Source organism: Onychomys torridus, chromosome 6 (genome assembly GCF_903995425.1).
Source record: "Onychomys torridus chromosome 6, mOncTor1.1, whole genome shotgun sequence".
Classification (NCBI taxonomy): domain Eukaryota; kingdom Metazoa; phylum Chordata; class Mammalia; order Rodentia; family Cricetidae; genus Onychomys; species Onychomys torridus.
Genome location: NC_050448.1, coordinates 78,720,850 through 78,738,670, shown reverse-complemented (window position 1 = coordinate 78,738,670; position 17,821 = coordinate 78,720,850). Strand labels below are relative to the sequence as shown.

The 17,821-nt window shown below is 37.0% G+C and overlaps 1 protein-coding gene across 3 annotated transcripts in view; it reads left to right on the top strand.

The window, feature by feature from the left end:
- The window catches only part of Magi3 (membrane associated guanylate kinase, WW and PDZ domain containing 3), a 220,726-nt gene that overhangs the window by 117,647 nt on the left and 85,258 nt on the right, over positions 1–17,821 (top strand). For all 3 annotated transcript variants that reach the window (XM_036189430.1, XM_036189427.1, XM_036189431.1), the window contains exons 3-5: positions 6,274–6,393; positions 11,750–11,959; positions 14,566–14,743. In XM_036189430.1, the coding sequence (XP_036045323.1) occupies positions 6,274–6,393; positions 11,750–11,959; positions 14,566–14,743 (508 nt within the window). The remainder of the gene's footprint in view (positions 1–6,273; positions 6,394–11,749; positions 11,960–14,565; positions 14,744–17,821) is intronic.

The window sequence follows — 17,821 nt, the reverse complement described above, 5'->3', positions numbered from 1 at the left end:
ATAGCAGCGGGTAACTGCAATAGATGAGCACAGCTGAATGCTGTACCTGAGGGAATATCGTAGAAATCATGGCACCTATTTGCTTCAGTGTGGCCTTTGTTCTCTGTTTGATCATAGTAATTAGTCTTAGAATTATATATCACACAATTTGGTCCATCATTTTGAAAAGAAAATATCTTGTTTAGTCTAGTACTTTTTATCAGTAATTTAGCATTTCTTTTCAACTGTAGTAATATTACTACAACTGTAGTAATTAGAATTATTTTGCATTCTGTTTGAAGGATTGTAATAGTATTTGAAAGGTTATCTCTGCCTCTGTTTTCTTTGTAATGTCTATTGGGCACATGTGCAGAAGAAGGTGCTTTCAGGAAATCATATTTCATAGAAATGTATTTATGAATGTATTTCACAGGCATGTAATACATATCTAGAAAAGGGATTAAAATAGTTATTTCATGTTCTACAATATTTACAACTGGAGCACATCTTACAGTAGATGGGCTTTTAAAGTCATTCTTAGAGATGCAATGATGGTGAATAGTACAGACTCCTAGCTGATTAAATTTGGTGATTTATTATACTATCAAGAACATGAAGAACTGTAAATTAATTTTTAAAAGAGACAATTCAGTAGAGAATGAAGACATGAAGAGATACTTTATAATAGGAAATCTATATGGCTAATAGTTTAGTTCATTTTCTATTGCTATAACAATTACTGAGATTGGGTTGTTGTTTTTTTTTTTTTTTATAAAGAAAAAGTTTTTTCGGGGGTTGCTTTTTGGATTTTTGACTCATTAATCTGGAAGTTCAAGAGCATAATGCTAGCATTTGCTTGTCTCTGGTAGTAGGAGAAGGGAAAGTGGGTATGTGAACAAAAGACACACATGTTCCAAAATTGAGAGAGATTAATTGGACTTCGTTTTTTTATGTTAACCAACTTTAACAGTAACTAATCTACTCTTCGTTTTCTGAAATAGAGTCTCACTATGTAGCCAGGTTGGCCTTGGGCTCTCAATCCTGTTGTCTTTACCTTTGTCTCCAGATTACAGGCAGGAAACATCATGCTTGGCACATAACAACTAATTAAATTCTGTAGGAATTTTATCAGTGCCTTCATGAGTTTGGATCTCATGACTAAATTCCCTGGATTTTTGTTTATTTTTTGTAGCTGGAAGGTTTCTCTAGTCTTGCCCAGTCCCGCCTGATCCTGTGATCTCGCAGCCACTTATAAAATAATCATTCAGAGGCTTAATATTATTTACAAACTGTGTAGTCATGACAGGCTTCTTCCTAGCTCTTATATCTTAAATTAACCCATTTCTATTAATCTATGTTTTACCACATGTTCTGTGGCTTATCAGTCTGCTGGCATGTTGTTCCTTGGGTGGCAGGCTGGCATCTCTTTCCAGACTCTGCCTTTCTCTTTCCTGTCTCTCTCCTTTCCTGCTTACCTTTAAGCTGCCTTGCCATAGGCCAAAACAGCTTATTTATTAACCAATGGGGATAACATATATTCATAGCATACAGAAAGATATCCTACAACAATTTTGTTGTTGTTATTATTGGAAATGAGGGTGCATGCACTTGTAAGTGTGCATGTGGAGAACAACTTTTGGGAGGGGGTTCTCTCCTGCCACGTTGGAATTTAGGGATCAAACTCAAGTCAGCAGGCTTGAGTGGCTAATACTTTTACCTACTGAGCCATCTCATTGACCTAAATTACATTTTTCCTCTTTGAAAGTTTTGTACAACATGCTTTGATCATATTTACCCCCTCCCTCACCTCTTAAACAAATTTACCCTCATATTCTCTCTATTTACCCAATTTTGTGTCTTTTCCCCCCTCTTCCATAAGACCCAATATGTGTTGCTCCAAAACTCTTGGATGTGTGGTCTTCCACTGGAGCACTGTCCACTTACCAGGGGTTACACTCTAAGAGAAAACCCTCTCTCCCTCTCCCACAAGCTTACAGTTACCAACAGCTACACAGCTAGAGGCGGACTTTCATGCCCAGCTCCCATCTTCATTTTGGAATTTAGTCTAGCCTGGGCTTGCCCAGATTTTGTGTATACTGTTGGAACCATTGTCAGTTTGCATGCACAGTTGTCCTGTTGTGCCCAGAAGACACTATGTCTTTGTGCTCATCTACTGTCTTTGACTTTTGCACTGTTTTCTGCCCCTCTTTGACAATGATCCTTGAGGCTTGGGAGTGGAGGTATGGTATATATGTTCCTTTTAGGGCCAAGCATTCTGCAGTCACTTAGTTTCTGTATCTTGGCTTGTTATGGGTCTCTCTGTGTTTATCACCATCTTTTACAAATGGAAGCTTCTCAGATGAAGGTTGAGAGATGCATTGATCTAAGGGTTTAAGGATTCAGTTTAGTACTTTATCCATTCAGTAAAATATTCAGTTGTAGGTTCTCACCTAGAGCCTGGGACTTATCTAGCCTGTTCTTGGCCTGATAATGGTGCCAAATATGGGTTTCCTTTTGTGGAGCAAGTCTTAAATATAATCTGGAAGTAGTTGATCGGTCTTATATTGTCTATGCTATTATTACACCAGTGAGCCTGTCTTGCCAAGTCAGTCATTATTGTATCTTTCAGGATTCATAGCTGAGTCTGGTTGATGTTTAATGATACCATCACCTCTCAACACTGTTACATTGGGGGCCAAGGTTTAACTTGAGTTGAGATGAAGATAAACCATCTGCAAATTATAGTAGCCAATCAGCATATTAAAAATGTCTAATGCAGTTCTACATTAAATATGTGGTGAGGTACCTTGAAATACTCAGTTTACTGGCAAAGGTTTTAAAAGCCCCCCAAAAAGTGTCCTGTGTGGATACACAGAAGAATTGATAGTGAATAATTCCAGTCAAATGAAGCTATAAAACCAGGCAAAGCACAGTTTCTTAGAAATGCATTATTTAGTTGGTTTTGCCAGAGAAGTAGAAAGGAAGTCAACCTCACAAGTATCTAGATGGTAGTTACTTTGGGAATGGAAAGGATGAAAGGCTTATTGATGTAGCACAAATCTTAAAAGTCCTTATTAATAAAAACAAACTTGGAGCTGGGTATGGGGGTGAATGCTGGAATATCATAGAAGCAGAACAAGCCACAGTCACCTCACCTTGCCAATTCCTCAGCTGATCCTGTTTCCTCAGACTGGAAGCCTCTGAGACCTCATCCAAATGGATCTCCGCCAACTGCTGCTATAAGCCTGAAAACTTAACTGACCTAGTTCCTGGTCCTCACGCCTCATATACCTTTCTCCTTCCTGCCATCACTTCTTGGGATTAAAGGCATGAGTCACCATGCCTGGTTGTTTCCAGTGTGGTATTGAACTCTCAGAGATCCGGATGGATCTCTGCCTCCCCAGTGATAGGATTAAAGATGTGAGTGCTACCATTTTCTGGTGTCAATACCTGGTGGCTGTTCTGTTTTCTGACTCCAGATAAGTTTATTAGGGTGCACAATATTTTGGGGAACACAATATCACCACATATTGAAGTAGACAAAAAGTCTGTTATGGTTTTAGAAATGTTTTTTGTTGGTTTGGTTTGGTTTTTCAGACAGGGTTTCACAATGTAATCCTGGCTGGCATGGGACTTGCTATGTAGACCTGGCTGGCCTTGATCTCACAGAGATCTGCCTGCTTTTGCTGCCCAAATGCTGAGATCTAAGTTATGTGCACACAGTAATCTAGAAATATTTTTATTTTCACCTTAATTGATTTGCATCAATTTAAATTGTTAAAAGCATATTTTGTGTACTTTTCTGTGGACTTCAGACTAAAACAAAAAATGAGAGTGATCTATTATATCACATGTCCTTAGGTACTATGATGAGTATGATGTGATCATTGAGTTAAATGGAGTAGAGATTAGCTTTGAACATAGGAAATTGTCTTATTGAGTGATTGGGGCAAAGATATGATTACAATGTACTGAAGAGAAAATGAAGGGAGGAGGTGGAACCTCTTTGTAAAAAGGAGAAATATACTAAGTAACTTGAACACAGAAACTATGTAGAGAGAGAATATCAAGAAACTAAAGACAGTTTTTGAGCCACTAAAGGCAAAGAGGTAGGAGAAAAAAGATAGTTTTTTATATGTGTATGGGAGGAAGTCAGAGTTGACAGTTAGTAATTTGTGATGAGAATTAGCACCAAAGTCATGCCTTTTAGTAGAAAGTACCATGAGCACCATCTTGTCCAGCACCACTAAGCAGAAAGATAATGAATCCCAGAGAGGCTAACTGCTTGTTCTAAATCATACCATTAATAATAATAAATCCAGACTAAAAGGTAGTTCTTCCTGCCCCTTGGGCTTGTGCTGTTATTATGGTATTATTTACAATATGGTTTGCTTAATTAATTGGATTTTATATAGTCATTATTATTTTGTAATAAAATGCATTTGCATATTCTGTTAGCCTTTGCTACATAACAAAGTGCCTTAAAATTGGTGACTTAAAATGGCCATCATGTGTCTTTTGCTATGAGTTGTCTGGGTTTAGCTGGCATTACTCCTGTGACAAAGTCATTGACAGCTTAGCTGGGACTGGTGGAGAAGCTGGGATAGCTCTGCCTTTATGTCTGGGGCCCTCTTACTGTTCGTTAGCTGGAGTTCTAATTATTCAAGAGTCTTGGTGGTAATGGGAACATTCCAGGGGGATGGGAGATGGAAATATAGACTCCTAAATTTACACAGCATGTCCACCATTAAATTAAAAAAGTAAGTTAAAAATTTTAGACTGAAAGGAGAAGCTCCATCTCTTAATGGGAAGAAGTGCAGTTATTGTAGCCATGGATTCTCCCATATTTCATAGGTAATTCTAAGTTATAATTTGTTTTTTGTTTTTTTTTCGAGACAGGGTTTCTCTGTGTAGCTTTGGAGCCTGTCCTGGACTAGCTCTGTAGACCAGGCTGGCCTCGAACTCATAGAGATCCACCTGCCTCTGCCTCCTGAGTGCTGGGATTACAGGCGTGCGCTACCACTGCCCGACCCTAAATTATAATTTTAACTATTTAACTTCCTAGCAACTTTCTACTTAATATAAAACAAAAAGCTGTCGATTGGAAAAAAAAAAATTTTATTTATTTATTTGTTTGTTTTGATTTTTTGAGACCAAGTTTCTCTGTGTAACAGCCCTGGCTGTCCTGGAACTCACTCTGTAGTCCAAGCAGGACTGGAGATCTGTCTGCCTCTGCCTCACGAATGCTGGGATTAAAGGCATGTGACACCACTGCCCACCTGATTGAAAGAATCTTAACAATGTAGTTCATCATCATATAAGAAATAAAAATTTTGATAATAAAAATAAATATTATACTAAAAGAGGAAGCTATATTTTATAACTTTTGTATCCTCTAGGAGCTAAAACAAAAATGCTACATTCTTTTAGAAAGACAGATTTTAAATGACAGAAAATTCAGTACAGTCACTATATAGTGTTTCCATAGCCATTATTTTTCTCAACCTATTATTTTTATCATCATCATCATCATCATCATCATTTTTGTGGATTTTTTTCACATTTTAGATATTATAAAATGAGATAAGTTTGGGGCTAGCCTGGTCTACATAGCCTGCCAGGGAGATACAGTGAAACATCTTTTTCCATCCTAAAATGTATATGCCAAAAATATATACCATCTTTGTCATTTATGCTTTGATAAAGTTGTAGGCTGTGATGGAAGTTTGTTCCTGGTGAATTTATCTTTCCTTCTTGCAGTTAAGTAACAATATTGGGATTTTAAATGGTGCTGGAGAGATGGCTCAGTGGTTCAGAGCAGGGACTGCTCTTGAAAAATACCAAGGTTTTGTTCCTAGCACCCTGCATTAGGCAGCTCACAACCACCTGTAACACCAGCTCCAGCTCCAGGGGGATCCAACCACCTCTGAACTCTGTGGGGATCTGCACTCATAGACACATGCACATGCACACATGCATGCACACACACACAACTAAAAGTTTAAAAATAAAATCTTTTTAAGAAATTGTGTGCCAGGAAATTAATTCTTTATAGCACTAAACTTTAGGGTTTTTATAGATTTAAATTTCATGATTATTTATTAAAGTATACTTCCTCCTGAATTTATTGTGCTGCTTTAATATTAAGTTGCCTAAAATTTCTGATCTTTGTCAGATACAGTGTATTAAATCAGTTGTGTCTTTGTATAGTCTTCTTAGACTGAATTTTATAGTATTCTGAATAATTTGTATTTTAAAAAGTACTTTACATTTCTATTTTCCTTTTCTCCTTAGGCACTACAAGGGCTCCCAGGGATGGAGAAGTTCCAGGGGTGGACTATAATTTCATTTCTGTTGAACAATTCAAAGCACTGGAAGAAAGCGGAGCGTTGTTAGAAAGTGGAACATATGATGGTATGTCTCCAAATATTAAAACTACCTCAAAACTATCCAGATGACTAGAATCATCTCAGAGGGAATTTCATCAGTAAATAAGATTTTTTTTAAAAAAAAAAGTTATTTGCGGAGGTGGTGCACGCCTTTAATCCCAGCACCACCAGCCAGGCAGATCTCTGTGAGTTCAAGGCCAGCCTGGGCTACCAAGTGAGTCCCAGGAAAGGTGCAAAGCTACACAGAGAAACCCTGTCTCGAAAAACCAAAAAAGAAAAAAAAAAAGTTATTTGGGAAGACTAGAGAGGTGGATCAATGGTTAAAAACACTGGCTGCTCTTCCAGAAGGTTTACTTTTGATTTCCAGTACCTCCATGACAGCTACAACTGGCTGAAACTCCAGTTGTAGGGGATCCTATGCTGTCTTTGGGCCTCTGTGGGCACTGCACACACAGAGATATACGTGAGGCAGAACAGCTGCACACATAAGATAAAAATAAATCTTAAGTTATTAGAAAGTTGTTCCTTTGATTAGGATTCTGAATTCATCAACTAGGTGGTATTAGACAATAACCAGAAGCATTACATCACACTAAATGTTTATTGTGAACAGTAAGCTAAAAATTAACCTAACTGGCAAATTTACATATTTCATAGCAATTCACTGTCATCATCTGAACCCAACAAGTACTTGTTGATGGCTTTCTGTTCATAGATGGGAATATAAAGTTTGTATACTTTGAAAGACTTGTATGTACTTTAAAATCTTACAAAAAAGAAAGTATAGATTGGAGGATAGAGCCAATAATTAATTTTCATATCTCTGTTTCCTCTGCCCATTTGTTTCCCTGAAGTACAAACTTGAAGTCAGTTTCAACTCTTAAATGACTCCATGTTATGTACTTAATTTTTCTTATCTAACTCACTTTGTACTTGGCAAGCTTATCGACTCCCATAGCACCTTATACTTTTCAACATTGCTTTGTTCTGCTTTCCTAATTGCTTCTTTCACGAGTTCTGTGTAGTAGTGATAATGCCTTTCTTACTTGATTCTGTCTTCAGTGTCTAGAAATGATGTTTTCAATAAATAACTCAGAATGCATCTCATTCATATGTATGTATGTGCATATATATGCACGTTTTTGTCCAGCAAACACTTGACTTGTTAGCACATCTACTCATTTTCTTGATAACCACTTTCATAATGCTCTTCTTTCTCACCGCTTCATTGTAGGCACTTTAGATGAGTTAATTACACTATTGCATTTGATCTCTCCTCCACCCCCAGATCTTGCCTTTGTTCATTCCATCCTGCCCCTTGATACAGTGCCGGGCTTCCTCAAGCTCAGCTGTGATCATTCTGGTTATATCCCTTTCTTACTAGGAACTTTGAGTCTTTTTCTTCCTGCCCGTGAACTTTGACCTAGCTACTTTTTCCAGGTTTAGTTTCCCATAAATCATTTATTAATTTAAAAATTGATTTGATCTTGTTTCATTTATTCAGCAACCATATGTCAAGTACATACTATGTGCCAAGTCTTGTAAGAGATCCAAGTATACTATGAACAAAATCAAAATGCTATTGCCTTAATAAATTCTGTATCTTAGTAGGGAAAGCAATCAAAATTAAATTAAGTGTAAACTGAGGTGCTATGAAGGAAACAAAACAAGAAATTTAAAGAAAAATGATAGGAATATCCTTTTTGCCAGTGAAAATATTTCAGAGGAATGGACAAGCTAATTTGTTTTCACTTTTATTCAAATAGCTTACCTCTTACATTTAACCTTTCTTATTTGTTTAATATGCATGTTTTGTTTATATATGCTCTTACAAAATGTGTATTGTATCTTATATGCATATTTATTATTTACATATGATCTGTGTTGTCTCTGTTCTTTATTGTTTTTACATATTATTGTAGTTTTTTAGATTTCTCCATGTTATCGTTATCCTACATTTATATGAATTCATTGATTTAATCTCTTACAGTATGCCATCATTTGAGTATTGCATTTTATTTCTTTATTTTCCTGATGCTAGGCCAAAATTTTTCTTACTTGTAGAGTGTATTTACTCAGCCTGATTAGGTAGTTTTGAATAGCTATCTGTTTCCATTCTTCATAGCAGTATACAAGGTTCTTGTTTGATAATTTCACAAACATTATGGTTCTACAAGTAGACCCTGTTTCAAGAAGGGGAAAAAAGTAAATTATAGTCAAGCATAGTGGAGCATGCCTATAATCTCAGCAGTTGGGAGATGGAGGCAGGAAGATCAGGAGTTCGAGGCCAGCCTTGGATAAGATTCTGTTCTCAAAAAGAAGGAGCTCTCAGTATGATGGTGTACACCTTTTTAATCCTAGTCCCAGGACTTGGGAAGCAGGGGCAGAGAGGCAGAGCCGGATGGATCTCTGGAAGTTAGAGGCCAGCCTGGTCTGCATAGCAAGTTCTAGCCCAGCTGGGGCTATGTAGTAAAACCCTCTCTCTCAAAAAGAGAGAGGGTTTTGGAGGGAGAATTCTGCCAAATACTGATTTTAAAAGATAAATCCAATACCCATAGGGTATGTAAATATACCTATATTCATAAAAGTAAATGTGTGTATGACATAGATAACTCTAATATGATCCAGATACTATTATCTATAATATCATATTTGAAATATTTAATAGTTGATAGCTCTATAAATGAAAAGGTTTTTCTTTTTTTAATTAAATAAAACATTTTAGATTAAAAAAAAAATCTATGAGTGTTTTACCTGACTCTGTATGTGTATATATACCACTTTCGTGCCCAGTGCCTGTGGAGGTCAGAAGAGGGTGCCGGATCTCTTAGAACTACAGTTACAGATGTTTGTAAACTACCATGTGGGTACGAGGAATTGAACCTGAGTATTGTGCAAGAGAAGCAACTGCTCTTACCTGCTAAGCCATCTCACTAGCCCTGTGCAGGCCTTCCTTAAAGGAGGAAACCACAGAAAATTATTATGATGCCCCAAAATCTGTTTAGTGACTGCATAGCTAGCTCTGCATTTTTTTTTCTAATTTTTCTTCTAGGAACATGTTAAGTTTTATACAGATAGTTAACTGAGAATTTATAGTAAAATTTTTGTCTGTTGATACTATTGTTTCCTAGAAAATATGTACTTTTATTTCTATTTTGGTTCATCCACAATCCTTGATAGTGTGATTGTTGAGCTCTAAAAAGGAAAAATAGGGGGTTGGGGATTTAGCTCAGTGGTAGAGCACTTGCTAGCAAGCGCAAGGACCTGGGTTCGAACCTCAGTTTAAAAAAAAAAAAAAAAGGAAAATTAGTAAGGCATGGTGCTGTATACCTTTAATCCCAGCAGAGGCATCTGTACACCTTTAATCCCAGCAGAGGCATAGGCAATGGATCTCTGTGATTTTGAGAATAGCGTGGTATGCATAGCGAGTTCCAGGGCAGCCAGGAGCACACAGTAAGGTCCAGTCTATAAAATAAGATAAAACAGCTGGGTGGTGGTGGCACACGCCTTTAATCCCAGCACTCAGGAGGCAGAGCCAAGTGGATCTCTGTGAGTTCGAGGCCAGCCTGGTCTACCAAGTGAGTTCCAGGAAAGGTGCAAAGCTACACAGAGAAACCCTGTCTCAAAAAAAACCAAAAAAAAAAAAAAAAAAAAAAAAGATAAAACGGAAAAAGTTGAAATTATGGTGCATTTCCCCCCAACTAAACCTCTACTTGCAGTGTTAAATGTTTTGCTCAGAAAACATGAACTGGCGTTTTCTTTTCATCTTTATTTACAGAAAATCTAGTCTGTTTTAATACAAATCTTTGTGCCCATCTCTGTGGCATAACCCACTTCAAATATGGATTTGGAAACAAAGAAGTGAGTTGAGAAGTCTTTAGTGTGGCTCCCTTGAAGACGGAGAATTGCACTTACAGTCAGACTTGAACAGAATTCACTATAGTGGTTCCTCCTCTAGTGCAGATTAAGGTGCACGATGTCAGTTCTAGATTTGTCTTAATGCTGTGTGGTCTGACATGATTTTTTTTTCTATCTAGGGAAAAATACCAATTTACTTCCTTAATTTCCATTATGTCAATGGTTATCTTAATTACCTCCTTTAGAGCTGAACAATTTGATTAAAGGCGTTATACTTTATAAGTACAATAATAAAAGACAAGTGTTTTACTTTTTTTATTTGTGATCATGTTTCTTTTATTAATATTATTATTATTAAGAAATTTTCTATTCATTTTACATACAAAAAACAGATCCCCTCTCCTCCCTCCTCTCACTCCCTCCTGCCTTTTCCCCCAACCCACTCCCCATTCCCACCTTCTCCAAGACAAAGTCTCCCATGGAGAGTCATTAGAGCCTAGTACATTCATTGAGACAGGTCCAAGCCCCTCCCCCCTGCACCAAGGCTGTGCAAGGTGTCCCACCTTAGACACTGGGCTCCAAAAAGCCCACTCATGCATAAGCGTGTTTACCTTTTTATAACATTAACATAATGATTGATGTAAAGTCAAAAGGAGTCCAGGCAACAACTGTTACGACAGCTAAACTTGCTGAACATTTTCCCTTTGTGCCTGCTTGCCCACTGGGAATTGTATGACAAACTGAAAGTTCTTTCATTTGATTTTTTGTTTTGTTTTGTTTTGTTTTTTTGAGCTGAGGATCGAACCCAGGGCCTTTCGCTTGCTAGGCAAGCGCTCTACCACTGAGCTAAATCCCTGACCCCTTTCATTTGTTTTTATTATTATCTGGACCAATTACTAGTACTGTAAAAATCATGAATCCTCAGTAAAACACTAAACTGTCTCTTGTTTTTGTGAGTACACACTAGTATAGAACTTGATCAATAATGTCTCTTCAAAAATTGTTAGGTGTGTAATTAAAATGTGCAGAAAAGCCTTTTAAAATTATACAAACAGCTTATATGAAATGGTTCTTAGTCTTTGTCTGTATGTATCCTCATTTTAGTAAAATGATAATTTTATACATTAGAACAAAATTATTTGAGTTAATTTTATCCTTTATCTTTTGTAGCTTTCATTCTTGCATAAGACAATCGATGTTTTTATATTTCCAAATTTGGCCCTAATTCAGAATCCATATAAAACAAGTCCAATAGGAAGAAATAATTGATATAATCAACTTCATGGCTAACTAATGCATATTGTATTCCTGTGGTAGCTAATATAGGACAAGATCTAGGAGAAATTGGTCCACCCTCCCACTCCTCTTGCTTCCTCTCTCAGGGAGGCTTTGGCCTCCTTTCAGTCAATGGTAGGTACTTACACAACTTCAGTGTGAGAAACAGCAGAGATATCCTCTAAGTCATATTCAGGGAACTCGTTCAGCATTCATGCTTTCAGCCGCTGTCATTTTGTACACCACAGGAAATTTCTATGGCACTCCCAAGCCTCCAGCAGAGCCTAGTCCTTTCCAGCCAGATCCGGTTGATCAGGTCCTCTTTGACAATGAGTTTGACACAGAATCCCAAAGAAAACGAACTACATCTGTCAGCAAGATGGAAAGGATGGACAGCTCTCTCCCGGAGGAAGAGGAAGATGAGGACAAAGAGGCTGTTAATGGCACTGGAAGTGCAGGTTTGTAAACAGATGAACAACTTTGCATTTTGTTTGATGGACTTTAACCTTTAATTGAAATAGTAAAACTTTTCTTGAAATATATATAGAACAGGTGATAGGATTCTAATTTTCTGTGAAAGCTGTTTGTAGAACAATGTATATTTCTATGGATCATCTTGTAAGCTAATCTGAGTTTTCTTAGATCGATTAATAATAAGCCATTATTAATGATGGAATACTTGTGATGCTGAGATATGGGAATCTTACTGGCATAATTCCTATTTCTTAGGAGTAAAACAAAATTGGTTTTAGAATAACAGCTTTCAATCCAAAGCACATAGACTTTGGAGGTTTGCCAGAAGTTATCTGATAAGTTTGTTAGCAGTATTTTAAATTTAAATTCTGGGTCCACCCAAAGATAATTTGCAAAAAAAGATTCCTATTTTTTGTATCTTTTGCTTGACTTCTGTTTTTCTTACTGAATGAAAATAAACAAGGTATGAGGTAAAGAATCTACCCTTAGTGTCCCTGAATAATTTTGTAAGTACCTAGGAAATCTTTACACGTCCCTGAGAGTAGAACTAGGAAGCCAGAAGCTCACAAAGACTCATGTTAGTGTTTTTTATTGTGATCATTCTGTTTGGAACACTAGTGTGTGAAGTTTGTGAAGGATGGAGATTTTTCTGGGCTTTTTTCTTTTCTATATTCACTGCATGAGAAAGAAGTAAATGCTTATCATGTCATGTTCCTAGATTTTCAACCCTCTATATGGCCTTGAAGCATCTACATCTTTCTTTCATCACCTATTAAAATTTTCTTTGTATATAGCTCTTGCGTTATATGATCATTGCGCATTTCCCTCTCCAGATGGTGAGTTCTGTGTGTTGTTCTAACTTCTCAGGACTTATGTTTAATATTAAATGATTTAGCCAATGCATTTAGATGTCCAGACTGAAATTGTGTTTTAAAAGGTTGTCACTGAATTGCATTGAAAAGTATTAGAGATCATTTAGTTGATGTTGTTTTTGTCTGACATACTTATTTTTCCTTAGTATAACTCATTTCCTAATTGATTTCTACATTGGATACCTTTAAATCTTTATTACATATTCTGCAAGGAAAATAAACCAGGAATTTCATACTTACGCTCATTCGACAAATAGTTATTGAACATCTGCTAGGCTACTAATTGCTAGCCATTTGTTTAAATGCCAGGAATAAAGTAGTGAACAAAACAGACCTAAGCTCCTGTTCTCATGGACTTTACTTTCTGATGAGCGAGTCACAACTGGATAAATAACATATCGAGTGTGTCTGATGATGCTAAACAAGGCATGCAAGGAGGTAGAGATAAATTAGAGGTAGTCGACTTGCACATTTAGATAAAGCAACAGAGAAGACTTGAAACAAATGAGTAAACTCCAAGCAGCTGAGAGAAGAGCATTCCTAACAGAGACAACTGTAAATTCAAGTATCTGAAATGGTAGTATGCCTGGGATATTTAGACAAGAGCAAAGTAGCCAGTGTGTTTGGCCATGGTGTGGCCAGTGTATTGTATGTGGTTGGAGCAGAGTGATAGAAGATAAAAGAATACAGTAGTGACCATTCACTATTTTAGAGGTTAGCCAATAATGATAGGGAAGGGAGAATACGTGGTACATAGTTCTAGAGGCCATTGAGAGGATTTTGGTTTTTATTTTGAAATGTGAAGTCACAATTGGCATTTTGAGCAGAGGAATATGTAACAGGCTTTAATGGGATCCTCATGGCTTCTGTATTGAGAATAGGCAGTAGGAAGGCATGGGCATGAATAGAGACAGTAGTCAGGAAGCATACTTCTGTATGGGACCATATCTCATATATCACATTATCTAGAGTAGAGATATTACTTATAAAAAGTGTGAAAATAATAGAACCTTTATAAGTTCTAAGAACATGTTTTAAGTGTATTACTTGTAGACTTCCTGAACAATAACCAAGTTTTAGTCTCCCTGCCTATGTCATAGTCTTTGGGACTCCAAAAGGATTTTAGTATTACCAGTGTTATATTTAACTTTTAAAAATAAAGTATTATTTAAATACCTGTGTTAAAAGTATATGAATCTGCTTAGTATAGCTGTCAAAAGCATGGTCTGCTTAGATTCAAATCCTAGCAATGCTGTTTAATGGCTGTGTGATCTGACTAACTTAACCTCTTTGTGGCTTGGTTTCCTCAATCTGTAAAAAAGATAATAGTAATAATAATAATAATAATAATAATAATAATGTTTCTATGAAGACTATGAGTTAATATATGGTAAGTACTTAAAATAGAGCTTACCATATAAAAGGTCTGTGTAAGTATGGTCCTGCTCTTAAGAGTCTTACTGAATTGATTCAGGCAGTGTTTGCTGCTTTCCTAGACTAGCATCGGAGGAGTAGAATTTATTTTAATTAGAAAATTTAGAAAACCAAGTATAGTTATTTATTTCAAAATTAATAAAGGAATGTACACATAATAGACAAGAGAATTTACAGTATATAATTGCAGTGTTATATATGTATTGATATATGCACTTGGCACTTTGTTTAAAAAAAAAAAGTGAACTTTACCCTTTATGCTGTTCTGTTCCCAACAATTACAGAAACCAGAGAGATACATTCTGAGTCATCTGACTGCTGGATGAAGACTGTTCCAAGTTATAACCAAACAAATAGCTCCATGGACTTTAGAAATTATATGATGAGAGATGAGAATCTGGAGCCGCTGCCCCCAAACTGGGAGATGGCCTACACTGACACAGGCATGATCTATTTCATTGAGTAAGCAAATGTCTGTTTCTTCCAGTGTGCTTGTCACTAGGAGGATAGATTGGTGTTTTTTTAAGCTTAGTTTGATTACTCATTCCAACATCACAAAGCTTTCACTTGTTTTTATTTAAAAATATTTTCTATTTAAGTTGATTTCTAATCTAGTTATTTCCCTGAATGACATTTCCCTCTTCCCTCCTCCTCTTCAACTTATATTAAGTAATGTAGTATATTTGGCCTCTGGATTACATATGTGTCTAGGCCAGAGGTCAACCTCAAGTGTAATTCCTCAGGTTCTGTCCACTTTGTTTTGAGACAGGGTCTCTCATTGGCCTGGATATCACCTATCAGACTCTTCCGGCTAACCACACCCTAGGGCTGAGAGGACAAGTGCACCCCACTATACCCGGCTTTTCTGTGTGGCTTCTGGAGCTCAGACTCATGTCCTCACTTCACCAACCGAGCTGTGTCCCCATCCCTGATACAGAAGGTTGAAAAATAGGTGATGGAAAATAAGGAATAAAGAATGTTTTGCTTCCCTTAAACAGAAAAACTTTTAGGTAGATTGCCCAATTTAATGAGCTAGGTGTGGCGGTGCACAACTTTAATTCCAGTGCTTGGGAGGATTTCTGTGAGTCTGATGCCAATTCTTGGTGTAGATAGCAAGTTCCCAGCCAACCTGGGCTGCATAGTGAAACCCTTTCTCAAGCCAACCAACAAACAAAATGATCATCATGGGGAGGAACATACATTATCTGAATTAGGTGTTTTCAGTCCTAAAGTTTGGAGTTGTTCTATTGAGATAATATATCTAAGTAATACAGTTGGAAATATCACTGATCCTTAAAGTCACTGGTGTAATAGAAGTACAAATAGGAAACTTTTTATGGAAAAGTACTAATATAATATTCATAATAATATTCATAGAGGTACCAAATACCACATAATTAGATCAGCCTAAAATTGAATGTTGTTTGCTCCAGAGAATGTTATGCAAATAATTTATTCAAAGTTCATTATGAAGAATTTTATGTTCCTAATGCACCTGTAAGTCTAATCTTCAAAGCAATTTGTTCAGGAGGAGAATATTAATGTAGTGAAGTTACAGAATTTAATAATTAAATAACCGTAAAAATACTGAGGTCTGGGTACTACACCCAAAGAATTTCTCTTTCTTTGTCTCTCTGTGTCTCTGTCCTTCCATCCCTCCATCCCTCCCTCCCAAACCCTTCATCCTTAATTAAGTATAGGGACTTCAGTCTGCTTCCTTAGACAGTCTCATGAATGAGCATTTTGTTCTACAAGTCAGAGTCTAGTACTTAAAAGACAGACTTTATGGGGACATGGTCTTTTTTTCCCCATATATAGTACATTCTCGTGTGTACATTCGTGTAAATATTAGTGTCAAAGTGTTCACAAACAGTACAACCACATACACTCTTGTATGGACAATTGAAGGTATTTTCAAGTACAGCTTGTAACTAAACTGTACTTGTTTACAAGGGAAATTTTAAAAAGAATGTTTTTATAGTTAAATATATTAAAGACCTAAGCAGTAATAATTGAAACTAGCTGGCTGGAGAGATGGTGGCTCAGTGGTTAAGAGTGCTTACTGTGGGTTGGGGATTTAGCTCAGTGGTAGAGCACTTGCCTAGCAAGCGCAAGGCCCTGGGTTCGATCCTCAGCTCAAAAAAACAAAAAACAAAAAACAAAACAAAACAAAAAAACAAAACCAACTTATGCCGGGCGGTGGTGGCGCACGCCTTTAATCCCAGCACTGGAGAGGCAGAGGCAGGCGGATCTCTGTGAGTTTGAGGCCAGCCTGGGCTATCGAGTGAGTTCCAGGAAAAGGTGCAAAGCTACACAGGGAAACCCTGTCTCGAAAAACCAAAAAAAAAAAAAAAAAAAGAGTGCTTACTGCCTGTTCCTTATGTGTCCTGGATTCTAATCTGCTGTCTGATGTGTAACAGCAGTGATTGCCCCCCATTCTATAGGATTTTCTCTGTGGCGATTCTTTCTTGGTTGTGTAAAAGATTCTTAATCTCATGTAATTCAGATTATCTATTCTTGAGATTATCTCCAGTGCAATGGAAAAAAAATCTTGCTTATGCCTGTATCTTACTTTCTTTTTCTTACATTTTTCTCTAGAGGTTTCAGTGTTTGAGATCTGTCTTTTATCCATTTTCAGTTGATTTTTTTTGGTGATACATTATTATGAAAATATCCCTTATGTTCAAACAGTCTAGAACTTTTGCTGGACCTCACAGCCAGACTTAATAATATACCTTGAGGACACGTAAGACTTAAGATTGCTGTCCTAGTATGTCTCAGCCTGTGCAGTTAACTTGTCTTTAAGAGAACAAAGAAACAACCAACCTGAGTTGCTTTGAATTTTCTATATAATCAACTTTTACAACTTAAACTAATGCATAGTTATAATCTTAAAGTAGATACTCTCCCATGTCCCTGACCTAGGAGCTCAATGAGTGTGTGTGTGTGTGTGTGTGTGTGTGTGTGTGTGTGTGTGTGTGTATGCTTGATATGGTAGTCATCTGTTGAAAGCAAAAATATGTTGAAAAGCAATCTCACGAAGTAAATATCCATCCTCAAGTGCTGGAAACAGAATACAGGTATTGCTTGATTTCATTTTCTCATTTGTTGTTTGTGTTAGTTAGAGTCAGTAAAGTTTCAGTCTTTTGTAAAAACTCTATTCATGACTTCTGAGTACCCTGTTCATTCCCCATGTTACACTCTCTTTGCTACTCCATAATTGCAGAGGAAAAGCCATTTCTTTCTTAAAAATATTTTTATTTTATAATTAATTTAATTTTACATATCAGCCATGGGTTCCTCTGTCCTCCCTCCTCCCATCCCCCAGCCTTCCCCCTCAATCCACCCTCCATCCCCACATCCTCCAAGTCAAGTCTCCCCTGGGGAGTCAGCCCAGCCTGGTAGATTCAGTTGAGGCAGGTCCAATCCTCTCCTCCCTACACCAAGGCTGAGCAAAGTGTCTCAGCATAGGTCCTAGGTTCCAAAAAGACAGCTCATGCATCAAGGACAGACAGATCCCGGTTCCACTGCATGGGGGCC